Source organism: Tenebrio molitor, chromosome 4 (genome assembly GCF_963966145.1).
Source record: "Tenebrio molitor chromosome 4, icTenMoli1.1, whole genome shotgun sequence".
In the NCBI taxonomy this organism is placed as follows: Eukaryota; Metazoa; Arthropoda; class Insecta; order Coleoptera; family Tenebrionidae; genus Tenebrio; species Tenebrio molitor.
The window spans coordinates 21,891,720-21,910,506 of record NC_091049.1 but is presented as its reverse complement, the minus strand read 5'-3'; the positions used below and the strand labels follow the sequence as shown (position 1 = coordinate 21,910,506).

The 18,787-nt window shown below is 33.6% G+C and overlaps 1 protein-coding gene and 1 long non-coding RNA gene across 2 annotated transcripts; both read left to right on the top strand.

Annotated features, from left to right (window-relative positions):
- Positions 1-3,648: 3,648 nt before the first annotated feature.
- LOC138129540 (uncharacterized) lies at positions 3,649-6,176 on the top strand. Its single transcript, XM_069045852.1, has 5 exons — positions 3,649-4,537; positions 4,608-4,892; positions 4,945-5,152; positions 5,207-5,565; positions 5,626-6,176. The coding sequence occupies exons 1-5, from the start codon at positions 4,424-4,426 to the stop codon at positions 6,112-6,114; spliced, it is 1,455 nt and encodes a 484-aa protein (XP_068901953.1). The 5' UTR covers positions 3,649-4,423; the 3' UTR covers positions 6,115-6,176.
- Positions 6,177-10,441: 4,265 nt separating this feature from the next.
- LOC138129988 (uncharacterized) lies at positions 10,442-15,325 on the top strand. Its single transcript, XR_011159449.1, has 5 exons — positions 10,442-13,600; positions 13,648-13,728; positions 13,781-14,299; positions 14,350-14,529; positions 14,583-15,325. It is a non-coding gene; the product is annotated as an uncharacterized lncRNA (long non-coding RNA).
- Positions 15,326-18,787: the final 3,462 nt, after the last annotated feature.

Genomic DNA, 18,787 nt, shown 5'->3' with positions numbered 1-18,787 from the left:
TATGAGATTCTAGGGCATCGCGTCGGGTTTAATTTAATTGGGGAAATAATTCAAATCTAAATAGGATCTCAAACTCGTATAATACTGTTCGCGCCAGAAACTTCTGTATTTGCACAGCTTGGTCATTTATTCATGAGGCAGATCTCAATTCGAGGGCCGTGAGTCAAGTCTCATTGGGTCAAATTTCCACAAACTTCTGTTATTAAATTCATTTATTTATTGCTACCATTTGTTGGGACCAAACGCCACTACACTCGATTATTTGTTAAATAAAATAGTGATGGATAAATGAACGGTCATTTATTTTTGGTCAAAGTTGACCGGTCCTTGATCGGTCAATTACCAGTCATTATTGGTCAAAAAGTAGGAACTAGTTAAACATCACAAAATGATTCTTTCAATGTCAAGGATTATTTTAATACCAAATAATGGTTCTTAATTCCATTTTTTATAAGATTTATTGATCGATAAATTATTGTTCTAAAATTGTGTAAGTGAGGTTAAGTTTAAATTGTTTGAAGTTATACTTTGTTTTTTCTTTAACATATTTGCTTGAATTTGAACTTTTTGTTAATTTAAAACGCTTTAAAACTTTCAACACAACTGTGTGTGTGTATTTTCAGTTTTTCTTTTAAAATACTTGAACATTCGTTTAGAATTTAAAAAAGTAGGTAAGTAATTTATGAAAATAAAAATATATTGTATGTCATGTTAAGAAGACAAAAAACGATTGAAAAACAAAAGCACTTCTTCCTAACAGATGAAAAGCTTAGGTAATAATCGTTTTCCACATCTTTATTAAATTTTTAGATGTTTCATTGTAATAATTTACTTATTTATTGTCATAATCCATTTCTTCATTGTCAGCAGCTACGTAAATGAAATCAGACAACCCAACATAACCTCATGTCATCAGTCAAACAGTCATCATATCCTATAATCTTCAACATTATAAGCGGGAAATTTAAATTTTAAAAATGACTGGTCAAATTCGTCAAGTCATTGACAATTATTGACCGGTCAAATGGGTCATTGACTAAGTCAATTACCAGACCTCACAACACTAAAATAAAATTTAAGTGAAGTGTGCTCAATCGTTTTAATTCTATTTTTGAAAAACCTTCCGAAGGTACGGCCTCTCGTTAGAATTTAATTAAACAAAATAAAAAATAAAACAACGTAGGATCCATAAATATTTCTTTTCTCATTATTTTTGTTTCGTATTTTTCCGCAAAATTTCATCCAAGGGAATGCGGCAACCAACAATACACCAAATGAGGGAGAAAAAAAATCATCCAGGAAAAATCAAGGAAGTCGAAACGTTTCAGTACTAATTTTTTTCACTCATTGTTTAGGTAGTACGAAGGTCTGTCAGAAAGAGAAGAAAAAAGTGGGGGTTGTCATTAAAAAAAAATATTCATGACGTCATAATTAGGAGATGAAAAGCTGTCAACATAAGAAAGGTACAGAACGATCGAACATTATTCCCGTCCCGTGAGGGCAATATTGCAAAGAAGTTTGTGTATGAGAAATTAACCGGATTCTTAAACCATAAACCGGACCAAATTTGACCGGAAAGTGTGTGGCCGGTCTAGAACATTTTGAAATTCCCAAGCAAGTTATTAAAATTTTAGCAAACGATGCGATATGAAGATGACACATTTGAGGTTATGTCTCGGTGGTCTCGGTGCATATGAATCATGAGCAATTTAACCTGGAAAATAATAAATAGAAAGACTTTGCGGCGTCTCCGTAAGTACATTATTGTAATATTTGAATATTTTTCAACAACTACGCACATTTTCAATGGAACTTTCAAAAATCCCTAAATTCAACTTGACGGCTGAAAATTTCCCAAAGACCACTCACATTTCTTCTTTTATGCTAGTGATAAATACGACCTAGACTGAATTGTCGAATGCGGTATTGAGTCCCATTTTTTCTTCCAATATAAATAACAGTGTTTTTCATGACAAATAAGTCTTACTGGTTTTTCAATAAAATCAAATGTATTCAACAACATAATTTACAACACTAAATAACCATAACAAATTGGTATTTTCTTATAAAATAGATTGAAAATGTCCCCTATTAATTTCTAAACATTTGATAATTCTTCATTTATTTTCAAAAATATTTTGCAGCATTTCTTGGTTAAGGGTACAGCAACACTGCTATCCACAGTTCCACACACCAATTTTCAAAACATGTAAAGGAGTCTCTACAAATTGGTGTGGGTTTTCAGCACTCCAAATTCTGAAATGGAGGTGATTACAATATTAAAACAACTTTGATAATCTGCAGGTTGGAGTTCTTGTACAACACTTATTTTATAAGGATGCAGTTGTAGCCTAGTTTTAATGATTTTGTGACAAGTACTTAGTGGTACACCAGATTGTTGAGACAAACGGGCAATGTATAGAGTCTTTTCCACCATTCCTTTCAAATCCTTGACTATTTTATCAGATACTGGTGGTCGTCCTGATGATTTACCCTTGCTAATTGTTCCGATTGTTAAAAATCTGTTCACAATTCGCCCAGTGTGAGTTAACAAACAATCATCTTTTTTTACAAACAGATAATTCCCGATTAATAAACCTTCAATTTCGAAAGTAAAAAACAACAATGAACGTGTTCTGTTCAACAGAATAAACCATTGTAAAGAAAATAAAACTAAAATAAAACATAAAACAGTAAAACATAACCTCACAAATTTTGCCAGTCTGTTTACCTCTAAAAGTGGACGTACTTGCAATTTTTATTGAAAAATACAGATTTTTGGTGTTTATTAATTGTGATTAACTGCGATAAAACGAATATAAGGAACGAAAACTCCACTGACAAGCGCAAACAAAACGTCATTAACGTCAGAACTGACCGTGAAAACGAACAAGAATTTGGCATCGGTTTCAAAAAAGCGGAACAGTAAAAATTTTTTCCAAGGCTGGCTTGACCAGACAATCATTTATAGAGACCCTGTATTTTATGTTTGTATGAAATTGTAAACAGGAATCAGAAAGCCCGTAGGGCAAATAAAGCTCAAAAAAAAACATTTTATACATAGGAATCCCAAACATTGGCCAGATCCATTAAAATTTGATCCTGACAGATTTCTGCCAGAGGAAATTGAAAAAACGGCTAAAACAAACTTTAAGTCTTTGTTCTCTGCTGATGCAAATAATTCACCTAAATTCAGTGAAATAACAGCAACAGAGATTGAGACTGGTTAATTAAATTCCTTCATAATGGTGTATTTAAAAAACAAGTTTCATTCAAGGTCTTATGAAACGAGTTTTTTTACACTATTTTTTGTAATTTTCCCTTTTTATGCCGTTTTTACACAAACAATTTTACTTTAGTCGATTTAGGGATTTTTGTGGTGGTTGGTAATGTCTTAATTTTAAAAGTAAAAATTTGATCTAGTCGCTTTTTGTTTTATCCAAATTCTGTTACAAAACACGAATATGGAAGATAATTCCGCTTCAAGCTTTGCCAACCTATAAATTTTCGTAAAATGTCAATAATGTTAATGACATCGCAAATGATGACGTCGCGTTCGTTAATACGTCTATTAGAGAGTCAAAATGGAGGCAAATTATTTATTTCTTTATTACGCTAACTACAGCTTAAGCCTATTTAATATAATAAATAGGGCCCGGATTTTAGGCAAAATGGACTATTTTTATTTTTTAAGGCACATGTATGAAACTTGTCTATAAATGATTTCTGGCTTAATTAGAGTAATTAGAGCCATATTTGATTCTGCCTATTCGGCCTAAAATGCCCTTTAAATACCTATTTTACCTTTTAACTGCCTGAACATGCCTAAAATGACCAAAAATCAATTTCATTTTTGCGGTTTTTTCCCAATTTTCGAATTCTGGGAAGTTTACGGTATTGAAAATGTAAAAGTGGTACCTCAATAAAATTTACAATGCTTTATGATTTTAAAATTTAAGGAGATGTAATTACTGAAATGTACAAAGTGCAGTACAATACAGGAATTACTTTTTCGCTTTTACGGTTGGGACCATGATGTCAGCGGTAAATACTCCGACAATACCTAAGTACCACAAACCATTAGACTGGACTGGCATAAATTACAGAGTTTATCTGTTTGCCTCTGTTCGAAGGGGTGCAGGTATACGCGGTCTAATGTTTTCTGATACTTAGGTATTGTTAGAAGCTTTAACGTTTATAAAATGGTCCTTGCCATAAAAACGAAAATTAAAATCCCGAAGTGAAACAATAAGAGAAACCTTAAGGGTGTCATTTTCTAAAAATTTAAGAAATATAAAATTAACCATCTCCTCTGAAATTTGGTGGGAGACGTAAATATAAGCATTACAAATTTGTCATTTCTCGTTTACTTTATCTCCGTGCAGTGGTCGTGTTTCTTGTGAACCTGTTTAAAGTGAACATAATGCCGAAACAAAAAATTAGTTTACGCGAAAAAATATTACAGTGGACAAGCAAGAAAGATTTATATGAAATAAAATCAACCCGAGAAATGTTTTGTAAAGCTTGTGGTAAACTGGTAAGTTAAGCATAATTAAAAATATGTCATTTTATATTTTTTACTTATTTGAAAATTTTATTTTTTGTAGTTTATATGCGAAAAAAAATGTCACTTGCAACAGCATGAGCAAACGGCCATCCATAAAGAGAACATTATGACACCGCTTCGGCAAACGTTGCTGACACAGAACTTGGAGGAATCGGCAAATAGTACATTCAATATGGAACTTTGTAACGTCTTTTTAGCTGCCAATATACCATGGCACAAACTACAAAATCCTGCGTTTCAGAATTTTCTGACAAAATATTGTGGTAGAAAAATTCCGGATGAGTCTACTTTACGGAAAAATTATTTACCAAAATGCTACAAAGATGTATGAACATACTATCTTTTAATATTTAATTTAAAATTATTTTCACTTTTAGACTATTGACCGCATTCGGAATGAGCTGGATCCTTTTAACATATGGGTTTCAGTTGACGAAACAACAGATGCACTTGGGCGATATGTGGCGAATTGTCTGGTTGGGAAACTTTCAGAAGATGAACCTGGAAAATCTTATCTTTTGGCGTCTAAACAATTAGAAAGAACAAATCATGAGACAATAGCTAGATTCGTAAATCAATCTTTAGGTAAGGGTTTTTCACTTTTTTAAATTTATTTTGATTTAAAATTTCTATGCGTAGAAATCTTGTGGAGTACCAGAGTTGTTGCTGAAAAGTTTCTTTTGTTTGTAACGGATGGAGCACCATATATGATAAAATCTGGTAGACACCTTAAGGTGTTTTATCCAAAAATTGTGCATGTCACATGCTTAGCGCATGCTTTAAATCTAGTGGCTGAAAAAATTCGCTATCAATATGAAGATGTGGATAATTTAATTTCGAACGTGAAAAAAATTTTCGTTAAGGCACCTTTGAGAGTTGAAATGTACAAAGAAAAACTAAAAGAAATGCCACTGCCTCCACAGCCAATTTTAACACGATGGGGAACATGGCTTCAGGCTGCTATGTTTTACAGCGAACACTTTGATTCCATTAAAGAAGTAAGTATATAAAAGATAAGCAAATTAATTGATTGTTAAACTGTTTTTAACTACTCACAGGTTGTCATGTCCTTTGATGGAAGTTCTGCTGTTGCTATTCAAAAAGCACAGTCTATAATGAAGAAACCCGGAATAAAAAACCAATTAATTTATGTTCGCAGTAATTTTAAAATAATCTGCGAAAGTATTACTCAATTGGAAAAAAATGGGTTACCTTTAACCGATTCAATCAAAATTGTTGAAAACGTATTTACCTCCCTAAAAAAATCTCCAGGCCCTGTAGCAGCAGTAGCATTAAAAAAACTTGAAGATGTTACTGAAAAAAATCCTGGATACAAATTTCTTCTAGAATTGGCAAGAATTTTTAGAGGTGAAGATGTGCCGGAACATGACACCAAAATGGAAGAAATTTATTACAAATTTGCGCCCATTACCTCTTGCGAGGTAGAAAGAAGTTTTTCAAAATATAAGTCCATTTTGGTGGATAACCGACAATGTTTTAAAGTAGAAAATTTAGAGCAATATCTTGTATGCAATGTAAATACGTAACAATGTAAATAACTAACAAACTTGTAGTATTGTATATTAATTAATAAAAAATAATTAGTAAATATCTTGTTGTGTGTACCTACTTAAAACTTTAAAAACACATTTTTTAATTTAATTAACCACAACTTTAAGGACCTAGTATGGCTTATTTTCAGTTTTTAAGGGACTATTTGCAGTAGTTTAAGGGACTATTTTAGGCACCTATTTCCGACTTTTTAATTGCCTAAAATCCGGGCCCTAATAATAAATTAACATGGTCCGTACCCACTTTCCGCTTAAAAGAAAAACTTAAATTACAAACATCTAATAATTTCATTTTAACTAACAATAACAGTTTACACTTACTTAAAGTCATTGAGGTACATGTTCCTCGCTAGCACTTTAAACTGTGATTGTGGGAGCATCAAATTTCCTAAAGTCCAGGAGTTCCCTATTTTTGATAACCTGGATGTTCTATTGAATGGAATGACCAACGGACCTCTTGATCTTAAACTTGTACAATTTTCGTAAAGGCTAATTTTACTTCCTAATTCAGGGCAGTCTACCAGACTATTCAATATGCCATGCAAAAAACTTACGCCCGCATAAATTCTGTGTGACTCCAGTGAACTAAGATGTGTTCGCGATTTGACAATAATCGTGCGTGATCCTTGGATTGGTTATTTTTAATTTTATAGCTACTTATTGGAGGAATCTGTGTTGCACAGTTTCAATTCTATTAATATGAATATCAAAAAACGGGCTCCAAATAGTTGATTCAAACTTCAATGGGTTTAACCAGCGCGTTATAAAAAGTAGTTTTCAAGAACGATTCCTATTTTTAATTCGTTGTTGCAAAATTATCTGGTATTTAGCATAATTGAATTTACTAGTTGGAGGACTAGTAGAACAAATACAGGGTGTAACAAAAATAAGTGCATTTCTTTTAACTGGGAATAGTACTCATCAAGTACAATAACTTTTCTAAATAAAGTTTCTTGGAATTTGCAAAATTGACTTGCCATTTGTCCACCTTTTATTTTAGCGTGACCTTCACGTTGAGTACAATTTTATAACTCTGAACATTTTTTTAAACAGGAATCGCAAAAACTGAATGTTTTTATTCCCCTCGTATTGCATTTATGCATCAAATCATATTACTTTCATTTGTCTTTTGTTATCTCCTTGTTTTATTTCTTTATTAAATGTAGGTACATAGTTAGATTAAAATTGTTTGATAGGCTGGTAAGCAAAGTTTTAGTAAAACCAGATTAATTTTTAAAACCGTTCAGAATTTGTTTTCGAAAAAAAATTATTTAGAAAAGTTGTTGTAAGTGATGAGTACTATTACCAGTTAAAATAAACGCACTTATTTTTGTTACACCCTGTATAATAAAGAATTATATGCAAGAATGCAAGAGTGCAAGAAACTGGAATAATTATTTAAATTTGAATTTTCATTTTAAGAATCTGCTCAAATCATTATACCGAGTGACCCAAACAAAATTATTCACCTGCGTTATTCTGAAAAATACAGATTTACAAGACAAACGCCGAAGTAGGTCAATTTTGATATCCCATGGCACACGCGTCGGCGATAAATTCAGCAATGCAACTTCATCTTTTTGACAAGATGACCACCAGCGGGTGACTTTTAATGACTGAAATTATTTTTGTTCGGTTTGCAAACAAATCAACAGACTCTTTGACAAATGACTAGCAGGACCGATTATTCCAGAGTGCACTAAGTTTCTCTCAATCATTAAAATACACCCGGTATTATGGAGGGATTGAATGACAGATAAAGCGATTTTAACTCTTTTTACAACAATACGAAACATCTTGGGTTTTTGTCAGAATTATTAGAAAATTGCCCAGGGAACAATTGTGAACTCATACAACAATTTCAAGCAATTTAAATTGTCTATTAATACTCGTAAAACAACACCACAATTTATTTACTGTTTAGGTAACATTATTAAATTTGACGCATTTGTCTGCATACAATAAAAAAATAGCAAAAAAAATAGATCGGGACCAATGGCTTAACGTGACTTCCGAATCACGAGACAGAATATAGCCTTTTTTATTTATTTATTTATTTATTTATTTATTTTTAATTTCGCCCTGGGTCGGAATCGAACCCGCGACCCTCGCGTCCCTGAGCCGAAACGTACTCCCTTAGGCTATATTTTATATATGTATATTATGATACTATTTTAAAGACAATTGAAATTGCTTTAAAATGATATTTTACTTGACCACACTTTACTTCACAGCTTCGTTCCTCAACCCAAGTTTCCACCAAACCCATTACCTCGAACTATCGTATGTAGTCCCAAAATTCTTCCCCTTTTTTACTTAGTCCCCATAACTTCCAATATAGTACTTTTGCTCCTCTCCTCCTTTTCATATCTCCTTTCTTGTGTTTCCATTTGTGCTTCTTTTCCGATTTTCCTTTTCTTCGTCCATCTACCTTTTTCTTTGTCCTTTGTCCATTTCCGTTATCTCCGTTTCCTCCATCCCATCTTCCTCCTTCTACTGAAAAATCTTTAGCCTGCCCCTTTCTTCATTCCATTTCCACTGTACCCCCTCTATTGTTATTTTCATATATTCCACTTTTACTTCTTTCCCTTCCCTTTTTTCTTCTTTCGCTATGGTTATTCCTCTATATTTTCTTTTATGAACTTTTCTATGTCCGCTCTGATCTGCTGCTTGCTCTTTCTATCACATCTCCATTCGGTTATCACTAAGTTATTTCTTCTTCTTCTCCTCTCTTCATTTTCCATTTTCCTTTCCATCCGTGCTACTCCTCAGACATATTGTTTTTCTCTTTCTCCCATTTCTTTTAATTGTTATTAAATTCTTTCCTTAGTCGTTTTATTTATATCTTGACTTCCTGGTTCTCCTTTCTCAGCTCCTTTATTTTTATTTTATAAATAATTTATTTTATTCAATTCTACCTTATAAAATCGCGTTTATTTACGTCAAATCATACTACTTATTGAAGCAATTGTTTATTTTGTTTATTTAAGCAGCGCATCAAAATTTTATAATAAGCAGTGAATTAACAGCTATTAAGACAACAAGTGTTTTATAGACGATTTAAAAATCAAGGTCGTAATTTAATGTGGCGCCCTCATCAGCGGAAACTGGATCTTTCTCCGAAACATTTTCATAATGTATTTTTAATGTAATGAACAAGCCGGTTATAACTTATAATTATAATACAGTAGGTTGTGATATTTAGTATAGCGTGTGTTGCTTTTACGTCCAACGGATAGTCCTGTTCAAAAAAGCATGTTTTTACCTGTCACAAGGTGTAACATCAACATAATAACAATATTATAACAACACGCGCCTATTCGAATGCAACGCTGTGTCAAAATTTCAAAGCAATCGGTGAAGAACTTTCGGAGATCTTATATTTTGAATAAACGGACATTTACATTTTTATACTCGTATGTATATCCTAAGCGCAATATTTATTTGACGTTCGGTCATATTATTTTTTGTTTCTGCTCGTGTTTTCTTCGAAAAATGAAACAATGAATAACAGGATTGTCTTTCATAGTAGGTATACCTGATTTTTCTCGAAGAAAATTTTTCCAATAATGCAATTTTTTTTATTTGTTTTCGGGGTTACTGTTAAATGCATTCTAACATGTGACATATCGTTGGATTCAGAAGAATAATTTATTTCAAAATCGGAATAAAAGGATATACCAAGCTGTTTTTTAAAAACAAAGTTGACTATCATCTGACCTTGAATGACTTTTTGAAAAAAATAGATCTATGTTGTACTTATAGTGTTTTTAAAGTTATTTACTCCAGTTATTGTTTTATTTAAATCGAGCCATAAATAACGGATATCTGGCTTGCGACGTTTTTTAGGACGCACCCTGTATACAGGGTGTTTGGTGTTTAAGGTAACAAACTTTTCTGAGATGCACAGCTAGGTTAAATGAACAACTTTTCTTAGTGACATTTTTTTCAATTTGCTTTTTTTATTACGCTGAACTAAACTCTGTTTCCACTGTTTGAGAGCCACTGTTCGTATCTGTAAACACGTAATTATTAATACCAAGCTAATACAGATTTATAAAGGAAAATGCCTTAGCTGCCGCCTTTATAATTTAGAATTTCGGTGAATCTCAAACAGTGGTTCCTCAAATTGAAAAAATGATTACTAGAAAAGTATAACACATTAAAAAATGTTACTAGAATAAAAGTCTTATTTTGTCTATTTCTTTACACGGGAGAAGTTTGTTACCTTATACCTCAAACACCCTGTATAGGTAGAGTCGAAGGACAAATTAAACTGGGACAAAAATGACAATCACCAGTGGCGGCTCGTAACATTTTTGGCTGGGTGGGCAGACATTTTAATGTTATTATTACATTTTTTATTATGTTTGTTGTAATTGCTGGAAAGGAATTTCTGTGTTAGTCACTGCTAATTGCAGTGTCCAGCAAGAACCTACGGGAAGGTTCAGAAAATCTCTTGCCGGGAAAGGAATTAGGAATAGGAAGTGTTATTTGTTATTATGGAAGTGATGAGAGTGTTAATATATAGTTAACAAAAATAACAAATTTTCCATAAACATAAAACAAAAAATAAATTCTCAATAAAGTAAATACAATAAATTCTAAATAAACAAAAAATGATGTTGCATTTTTTTATAAATAAGTAATTATAAATTAAATCGATCGGCGAAATAATCAATTACCTGGTCAAAAAATGTATCCGTTTTACGCAATGATTTTATTAATTCTTTTTCTATCGAAATTTGACTGAGATTATTTAGTCGAAATTGATCTATTGTGTTGAATCATAAGAAGACAAGAATTCCGAGAGTTCCCTATAATTACCGCGATTTGACGAGTCTTCTTTTTTATTGTGACCTCGGAAAGCTCAATTCTTGGGTACCCAAAAAAATTGTCATATCGATGAGACGTTTTAATTTCCCGATTACTTTTCCAAAGAATTTTCTATGTTTTGCTTTCCAAATAATTTTAATTTTAAGGCCGCGTACGTATGATCTTTAGATTTCCCGTGTTTTTCGACCGATTGATGCAACGTCTTCAAATTATCGACTCCTGTCGTACACGATGGGCTTTTTAATTTGGAATTGTTGAACAAAAAACAGGGCCAGCAAAAAAATTACTTTTGATTTCACTACCCGTCAGCCAATGACACGATGAATTAAATTTACGATTAGAATGAATTTAATGAAGGGGTTCGCCTGTCTAATTGTTTAATAAAAACTTTGTCATCGTACGATAATTTATTAAACGCGTTTGTCATTAAATAATTAACCAAATCACCATTATTTCTTACTAAATCTCGCAAATTCTTCGTGACGAATTGACGAACTACCGCACGAAAACCAACGATCTTGCCAACGACTAAGTTGTGCGGACGTTACCGATTAGGTACCGATTCTTGACGAAGTTACAGGGAAGACATGTCTGGCCTGCTACGAATATTATACGAATGAATTTATTTATTATTGTTTTAATAGCTTTATGGTTTATTTTAGACATATGCTGTCGCGGAGGTTTTTGAAGATTTTTCTCTGATATTCAACTTTCTTTTATAACTTTTTTTTATATTTTTAAGAATAACGCCAGCGTTTTGCAATAATTAAATCTTGGTCAAAGAAAAATTATTTTAATATTTTTTTTATTTAAAATTAAGTGAATAATTTCTCACAATTACTAGTTATTTCAATGTATCTTAGCCCTAAATATTATTACACAAAATTTGGAATAAATCAATTGAACAGGTTGCGAGAAATTTAATAAAATGTGTACAAATGAATGCTTTTCACTCAGGGCAGACATGTCTTGCCTTAATTACTCAATCTTAAACAAACATTTCTACTTCGGTCTCTTTCTTTCGCAGTTTCGCACGGTTAGCCATAATACTCGTAGAGCTTTCATATTTCAACGAACACCTCTCAGGGAAGACATGTCTACCCTGACAAAAATTCGCCTTGGAAATGTTTTGATGTACCTATAAAAACATTTACTTTCTAATAACAAATCATCAATTAAATAATTGGTAAATTTAAACATTAAAATACATAAATTTAAAAAAAATATGTCATTTGGTTTTGGGTGGGCACTGCCCACCCTGCCACCCCTGACGAGCCGCCACTGACAATCACATAAATTCAAAATCTACAATTTTGCATCGTTTATTTAGGGCTGTGTCACAAATAGGTTAACTTTGGTGTGACATATTATACAGGGTGTCTCAACTAAGATTTTCGAGCCTTATATCTCGGTTATTTTCCAACGGATTTTTATGAAATTTAAAATGCAGATATTTTAGACGGTGAAGAGTAAAATCCCATTAATGCAATAACCTAAGTCTTAACAACGTAATTTTTACATGCCTTTATAAAATGTATATCAAAAAATTGACCGTCAATAAAAAATGTTGTAGGTAGAAACTCGTCCTTGAAAGACATCTCGTTTGCAAGAAAAAAGAAAAAAACTATGTTAAACGTGGCTAAAAAAGTAAATACGTAGACGCATATGGAACAAACGCGCACTATCGCCGAATTTTGGTCACCCCAATTTTGATCACCCCTTTTCGCACAAACGCAGGTGACATTTTTGACGTTTATCTTTCTAACCTTACAAACACTTACAAAGATAAAGACAAGATTTTGACGTAATTTTTGACTTTTGACAGATTTTAAAGGGTGTAGAAAATGTTGCTTGGCAATTTTTCATCAATTGTTTCAAATACAAAAACAATTTTGTTTGACATATCATATATTAAAATCGAATAAAATATAAGGAAGTTATAGCACAAAAGGTTTTTCATAATACACCCGGTATATTATTACTTAAAATCAATTACTAGCGTCATAGAAGTTTTCACTTCTATCGTGCGGTCTTAAGCACACTCTCTTTTTTCTATATGATTTTTTTTACGAAAAAGCGTTACAAAATTCAAAAATTGAAATAAGTTAGCCATCAAAATGTATACCCGCCAATGGGTAAGGGCGAATTTTTTTATTGTGATAGAAACGAGGCTTTGCCAGAAAAGGTACATTGTTATAGAAAAAGTTAAATAATGAATCAGCATTAAATAAAATTCTCATGGTTACAAAAAAATTGAGACTAGTTGATCACATAAAACGACTCGTTTAGGGGGCCAAAAATGTTGGAAATCTTTAGCAAATTTCAAAATGTTTCATAAATTGGCGGGTTCTTCCACTGGTTAAAATTAACACATGTATTTCAGATACACCCTGTATATATGTATTTTAATATGTTTGTGAAAGTGTTAATTCTGTTTTAGTTTCAACATGGAGAACCCATAGGAAAATTATAAATCAAACATTTAATCAACCCATTTTGAATTCGTATTTTTACTCTTTTGTGAGACGTTCAAATGAATTAATAGTTAACCTAAAAAAGAACTACATTAATTGTGAAACAAATATCTTTACACGATATGGCGAATTTACATTTAAAATTCTTTGTGGTTAGTTAACATTTTACAATTAAATCGCAATTTTTTTTGTTCTGAAGTGTTATTATTGCAGACATATGTATGGGGGTAGATTCGACCGATCTTAATCACCAAAACGAATGTTTGTCGTGGATGGCTGAGTAAATTAAATAAACCATCATTTTCCACAGAGTTTTAATTTAATCGTTTTAGAGAGGGGTTTTATGTAGGAAAACGTATCGTTAATCCTATATTACAAATTAATCTTGTGTGGAAGTTGTTGGGATATCAGAATGGAGCAGCTTTATGCAATGGGTCATGATTACGCCAGAAAGGCAAATACAAATGACGTTCTAATTATTTATTGTTAAATGAATTAGTTTTAGATTGTTGAAAGAAAACAAAATTCTAATAAGGAATAAGTAATTTTATAAAATTTACTGAAGAAGAGGGTAAATGGACCGACAAGGAAATGATGGAAGAAATACAAACGATGGTTTCAACAGGCAGCGACACAACAGCTATCACATTAAGTTTTGCTACTATAATGTTAGCCTTGCACCAAGGTATTCAAGAAAAAGAAAAGAGATGTGCGACATATCCTTGGAAATACCGACAGAGATCCTACGTTGGATGATTTAACTCGAATGGAACGTGTTATTAAAGAAACCATGACATTATTTCCAGTTGCACCTGCTCTATTGAGACAGGTTCACGAAGATATTAAAATACGTAAGTTTTTCAACGCTTTTAACTGCTGAACTGTAATGAATATGTTGTAGGTGACATTGTGATCCCCCAAGGCAGCGAATTATTTATTCCTATAAATTTTATACATAGGAATCCCATACATTGGCCAGATCCACTAAAATTTGATCCTGACAGATTTCTGCCAGAAGAAATTGAAAAAAGACCTCGTTATTCGTTTATGCCCTTTAGCATTCCCCCGAGAAATTGTATTGGTAAAATATTTTCCATTAAATTTTTTCATATCTTAATTTTTTTGTCTTTTCAGGGATGTCATTTGCCATGATGCCAATGAAAGTTGCTTTACCAAATAAGTATAATAAGAAATTTCAGAATTACTTCAACTCAACACAAATCTGTTGAAAGTATTAAACTTCGTATCAATGTAGTACTTGCCAGTGGGGATGGTTACGGAGAACCTTTAAACCTAGAAAAAAATAATTTGAAAATTTTCGTGTCAGCAATATTTTTAAGCCAATCGTATTAATCGATTGTAAATTTTCTGATTTATTAAATTTATACCGTGCCATCAGCAATTATTTAGATCAAACAAGGCTTTGAGATTTTGGACGAATTTAAACGATATCTATTTAGTATAAGTTTTTAATTATTTTTTTTTCATCAATTTCTGTTAGAAATATTTGATATACTGTTGCGGCTCTTTCCATTTGTTAAAATAATTGTTTTCTAGTAAAATTCTACCAGAATTGAAAGCTTACGTCCCTTTTTTTTATACGTCTTGATCTAAGCAATATACACCATAGGAACAGTTCAGTTATCGAGATTTATTTTGTTTACATTGTCTATCCATAAATTTAATAAGCCACAACTGTTTATTGCCATGTCTGACCAAAAACATTACACTGTGGTTTATCATTGCACAAGGGATATTTTTTGCGACATAATTGTCGTACACTTTTTGTCTTACCATTAGATTAGAATCGACTATTACAAACATGTTCAGTGATTTTGCGACAGCTTGTAATTTAAGTATTAAAACGTTTCGACTTCCTCGAGTTTTCCTCGATGAAACTTTCCTCTCTCATTTGGTGTATTGTTGGTTGCCGCATTCCCTAGGATGAAATTTTTGCGGAAAAATACAAAACAAAAATAATGAGAAAAGAAATATTTATGAATTTTACGTTGTTTAATTAGATTCTAACGAGAGGCTGTACCTTCGGAAGGTTTTCAAAAATAGAATTAAAACGATTGAGCACGGTTCACTTAACTTAAATTTTATTTAACAAATAATTGAGTGTGGTGGTAGAAATGGTAGAAATGGTAGAAATAAATAAATGAATTTAATAACAGAAGTTGGTGGACATTTGACTCAGGTAGATTTGATTCGCGGCTCGTGAATTGAGATTTGACTCATGAATAAATAACTAAGCTGGCAAATACAGAAGTTTCTGGCGCGAACTGCATTATACGAGTTTGAGATGCGAACTATGTGATCCGATTTAGATTTGAATTATTTCCTCAAATAAATTGAACAGGACGCGATGCCCTGGAAACCTTCAGTCAAAGCCTGGTCTACTCCGGTGATTGAAAATAAAAGGGAAAAAGGTTCTAACAGACTTATAGGGTACTGTTACGATTTAAATTTCGCGGCAAATCGTAAATGCTAGAAGGTTCGCGAACGTTCCAGAACGGGCTCTCGGACCCCGACTTCCGGTGCCGGCCGCGACCAATTTTGCGAGAGGAGGAGATAAGATATAAAGGGTGGAACGGACGCCATTTTTGAGGTTCTCGACTAGTTCTCGGTAGAGGTTTACGACCGAATCCGTGTGTGTGTGTTTGTGCTCAAAGGGGGAGATTAGGGGGTGTTTTCTCAGTGCAACAGGTGCTGGCGAACCCGTGGAGGAAGACCGAAGCGGCTGGGAAATCGTCCAGGAGGAGCTCCAACCGTACGTTGCGGCGGATTTAGGCTTCCTTCACGAGGGTCAACGACCCTACGCGTCAGCGGATCATGTTCACCACCCTGTTGGGCCGGCGTCATCCCCCAGAATCCCACCAGAGAGCACTCTTCTCTGGCAAGGTCCTTCAGCGTCTTTCTTTTTCTGTCCGCCATTTTGGCCATTTCTTTTACATAGTTTCGCGCTATCAGACCTGAAGTGACCTCGCCAGAAACGACGCGCCAGCTGGCACTCGGAAAGTTTTTATTTCATTTCATTATCTTTTTTTTTACACCGGGGCTAACTCTCACTTACTTTCGTTTATTCCTAGGAAGGGTCGAGGGGAGGAAAGACCCCGAGGACTTTCCGAGGATAAGAACGGCGTGATAGACCAGCGGCGGAAGAGGGACTCGGAGGACCTTCCTCCAGCTCACTTTCCCTGGACTCTCCAATTTAATTCCAAACCTCAGACCCGGTGTAAAGGATGTTTCGTTTTTAACTTCATTTAATTGTTTAAACTTTGAGTATAGCCTGGTAGAACCGGCACTTTTTGTGAATTTAGCTAGTCGTTTAAGCGCTTTCAGCGTTTCAATTCTGGATTACTTCTTGGCTCATCACCTTATTTCATTTCATTTTGAACCTTTTCAATTGTTAAAGTTTTACCGTAAGAGTCAATACTTTAACTTTGTATTCAGTGTATAATTTTGAGTTTAAGTTCTATTATCTCCTTTTATTAGACTACAGTGTATCGCCCGCAGTGGCATCTAGGTTGGTGTTATTTTATTTTATTTAATGTGTCACACTGTAAGTCTAGCAGTCGAGGATTAAACTTAGTAAATAATATCTGTGTTTTTATCTAACACCTGGTATACCACCGTGTTCGTAAGTCAGCATTTGTTTTCTTCAACAGTCTTGCTCTCGAGACGTTAGTGTGTGTGTGTGTGCCGGACTAGGAGACAATCAGTCGCAAAAAAGCGTTATTTAAATTTTCCCCGGAGTAGTTGGGAAATTTAATTTTTCACCAGTGCAGGTAAAAATAATAACCTAACATCTTCACATGTCAGCTGGCCTAGTTTGGTCACTGTCCCGTTTACGGGTGACGCGGTTGTTTGTGCACTTACGCCGGACCACAGCTAATTAAGTGCGACGGACACTGGCGGTAGCTTCCCCGACGTCGAAGGTCCCCAAGTAATGAATAATTAGTGAAGCTATTTTATATTAAGTTTGCGATAGATCGCCTTGGCGAGAACACGTTTCCCCAGTCGATAAATGCAAGAAGATCACATACTTCGCGATAAAGAAATTAATTCAAGATTCTAAAGAGTCACGTGGTCATCAAATACTCAAAGAAAATAATATAATTTTTACGTTAACACGATGGTGAACTAATGTTGTGTGAATAATTAAGCCGCGACTACAATATAAGTACAAGAATTAGAAAAATAATTTACCTTGTAAATGTAAAGCACGTGGTCACAAAATGGCTGCTGGAGGTACCGAACGTACCTCCGGCTACTTTGAAGATCAAACCCCGAGTGAATCAAAAAAGCCTTGTTTCCTGTTCCGCATTAGGTTTTATCATTTCTGGCGCACCCCACTTTCGCAACCCCTACTTGACCAAAGTGACCAATCAGCTCGGTTCTACTTTACGCTGATCGCGACACCTTTTTGATATCTCTAGAACTTTTGAAATAACAGTTTCCGTTTTCCACCATTATTTTACATGTTTAAATTTAGACTTTTGTTAGGACTAGACCGAATGTACATAATTTGTTGTTGAATTAGAACTCTGAAAAAGAACACTAAATTACTGACTTTATATAATAATAAACCTCAACATCAAGAAACAAACACAATTAAAAATGGAACAAACAGAATTAACAGGAACACTGAATTACTGACTCTATACAATAATAAAAATCAGCACCAAGAATTAAACAGAATTAAAATGAAACAAACAGAATTAAAATAACACAAATTAACATTATTGTGAAACCTAAATTGGTTGTAAGAAAATCTTCGACTCCATGAAATTGCGACATAATGCAACACAATTCGTCGTTGTCATCAAGTCGACGTGGATGTCGACGTGGAAGACGATGTGAAATCACCCTCACCCCTTCCGGTGGTGGAAAACACGGTGGTGTGATAGTTGATATGGTCATATCCTTGGCCTGGCAACATTTTTGTGTACGTGGCCACAGTGGTGAAATATCGGAGAAGGGGGTAGTATATAAGCTAAAAATGTTAAGAAGGGAGACATTCTCCCTTCGCTATTGTCTAAGCATCACGTGAAGTCACGTGCGTTTACTGTATCCTACCAGACATAATAAATAAATCGGTATAAAGATTTTCTATCTCGTTTAATTGTTCTTACATGGACTTGAAAAACGCTGTTACGCAAATGCCATGTCATGCAACTAAATTCCGTTGTTCTGCTACTTCTAAAAATTGTTCAACATTGGTTTGATTCCCCAAAACTGTTCTAATTAATTCGTAATTTTCATTCTCCCTCTCTCTCTCACTCACACCTCTGATTTTTACGACTACCTGGCTTTACCGTTACCCTGTTATCTGT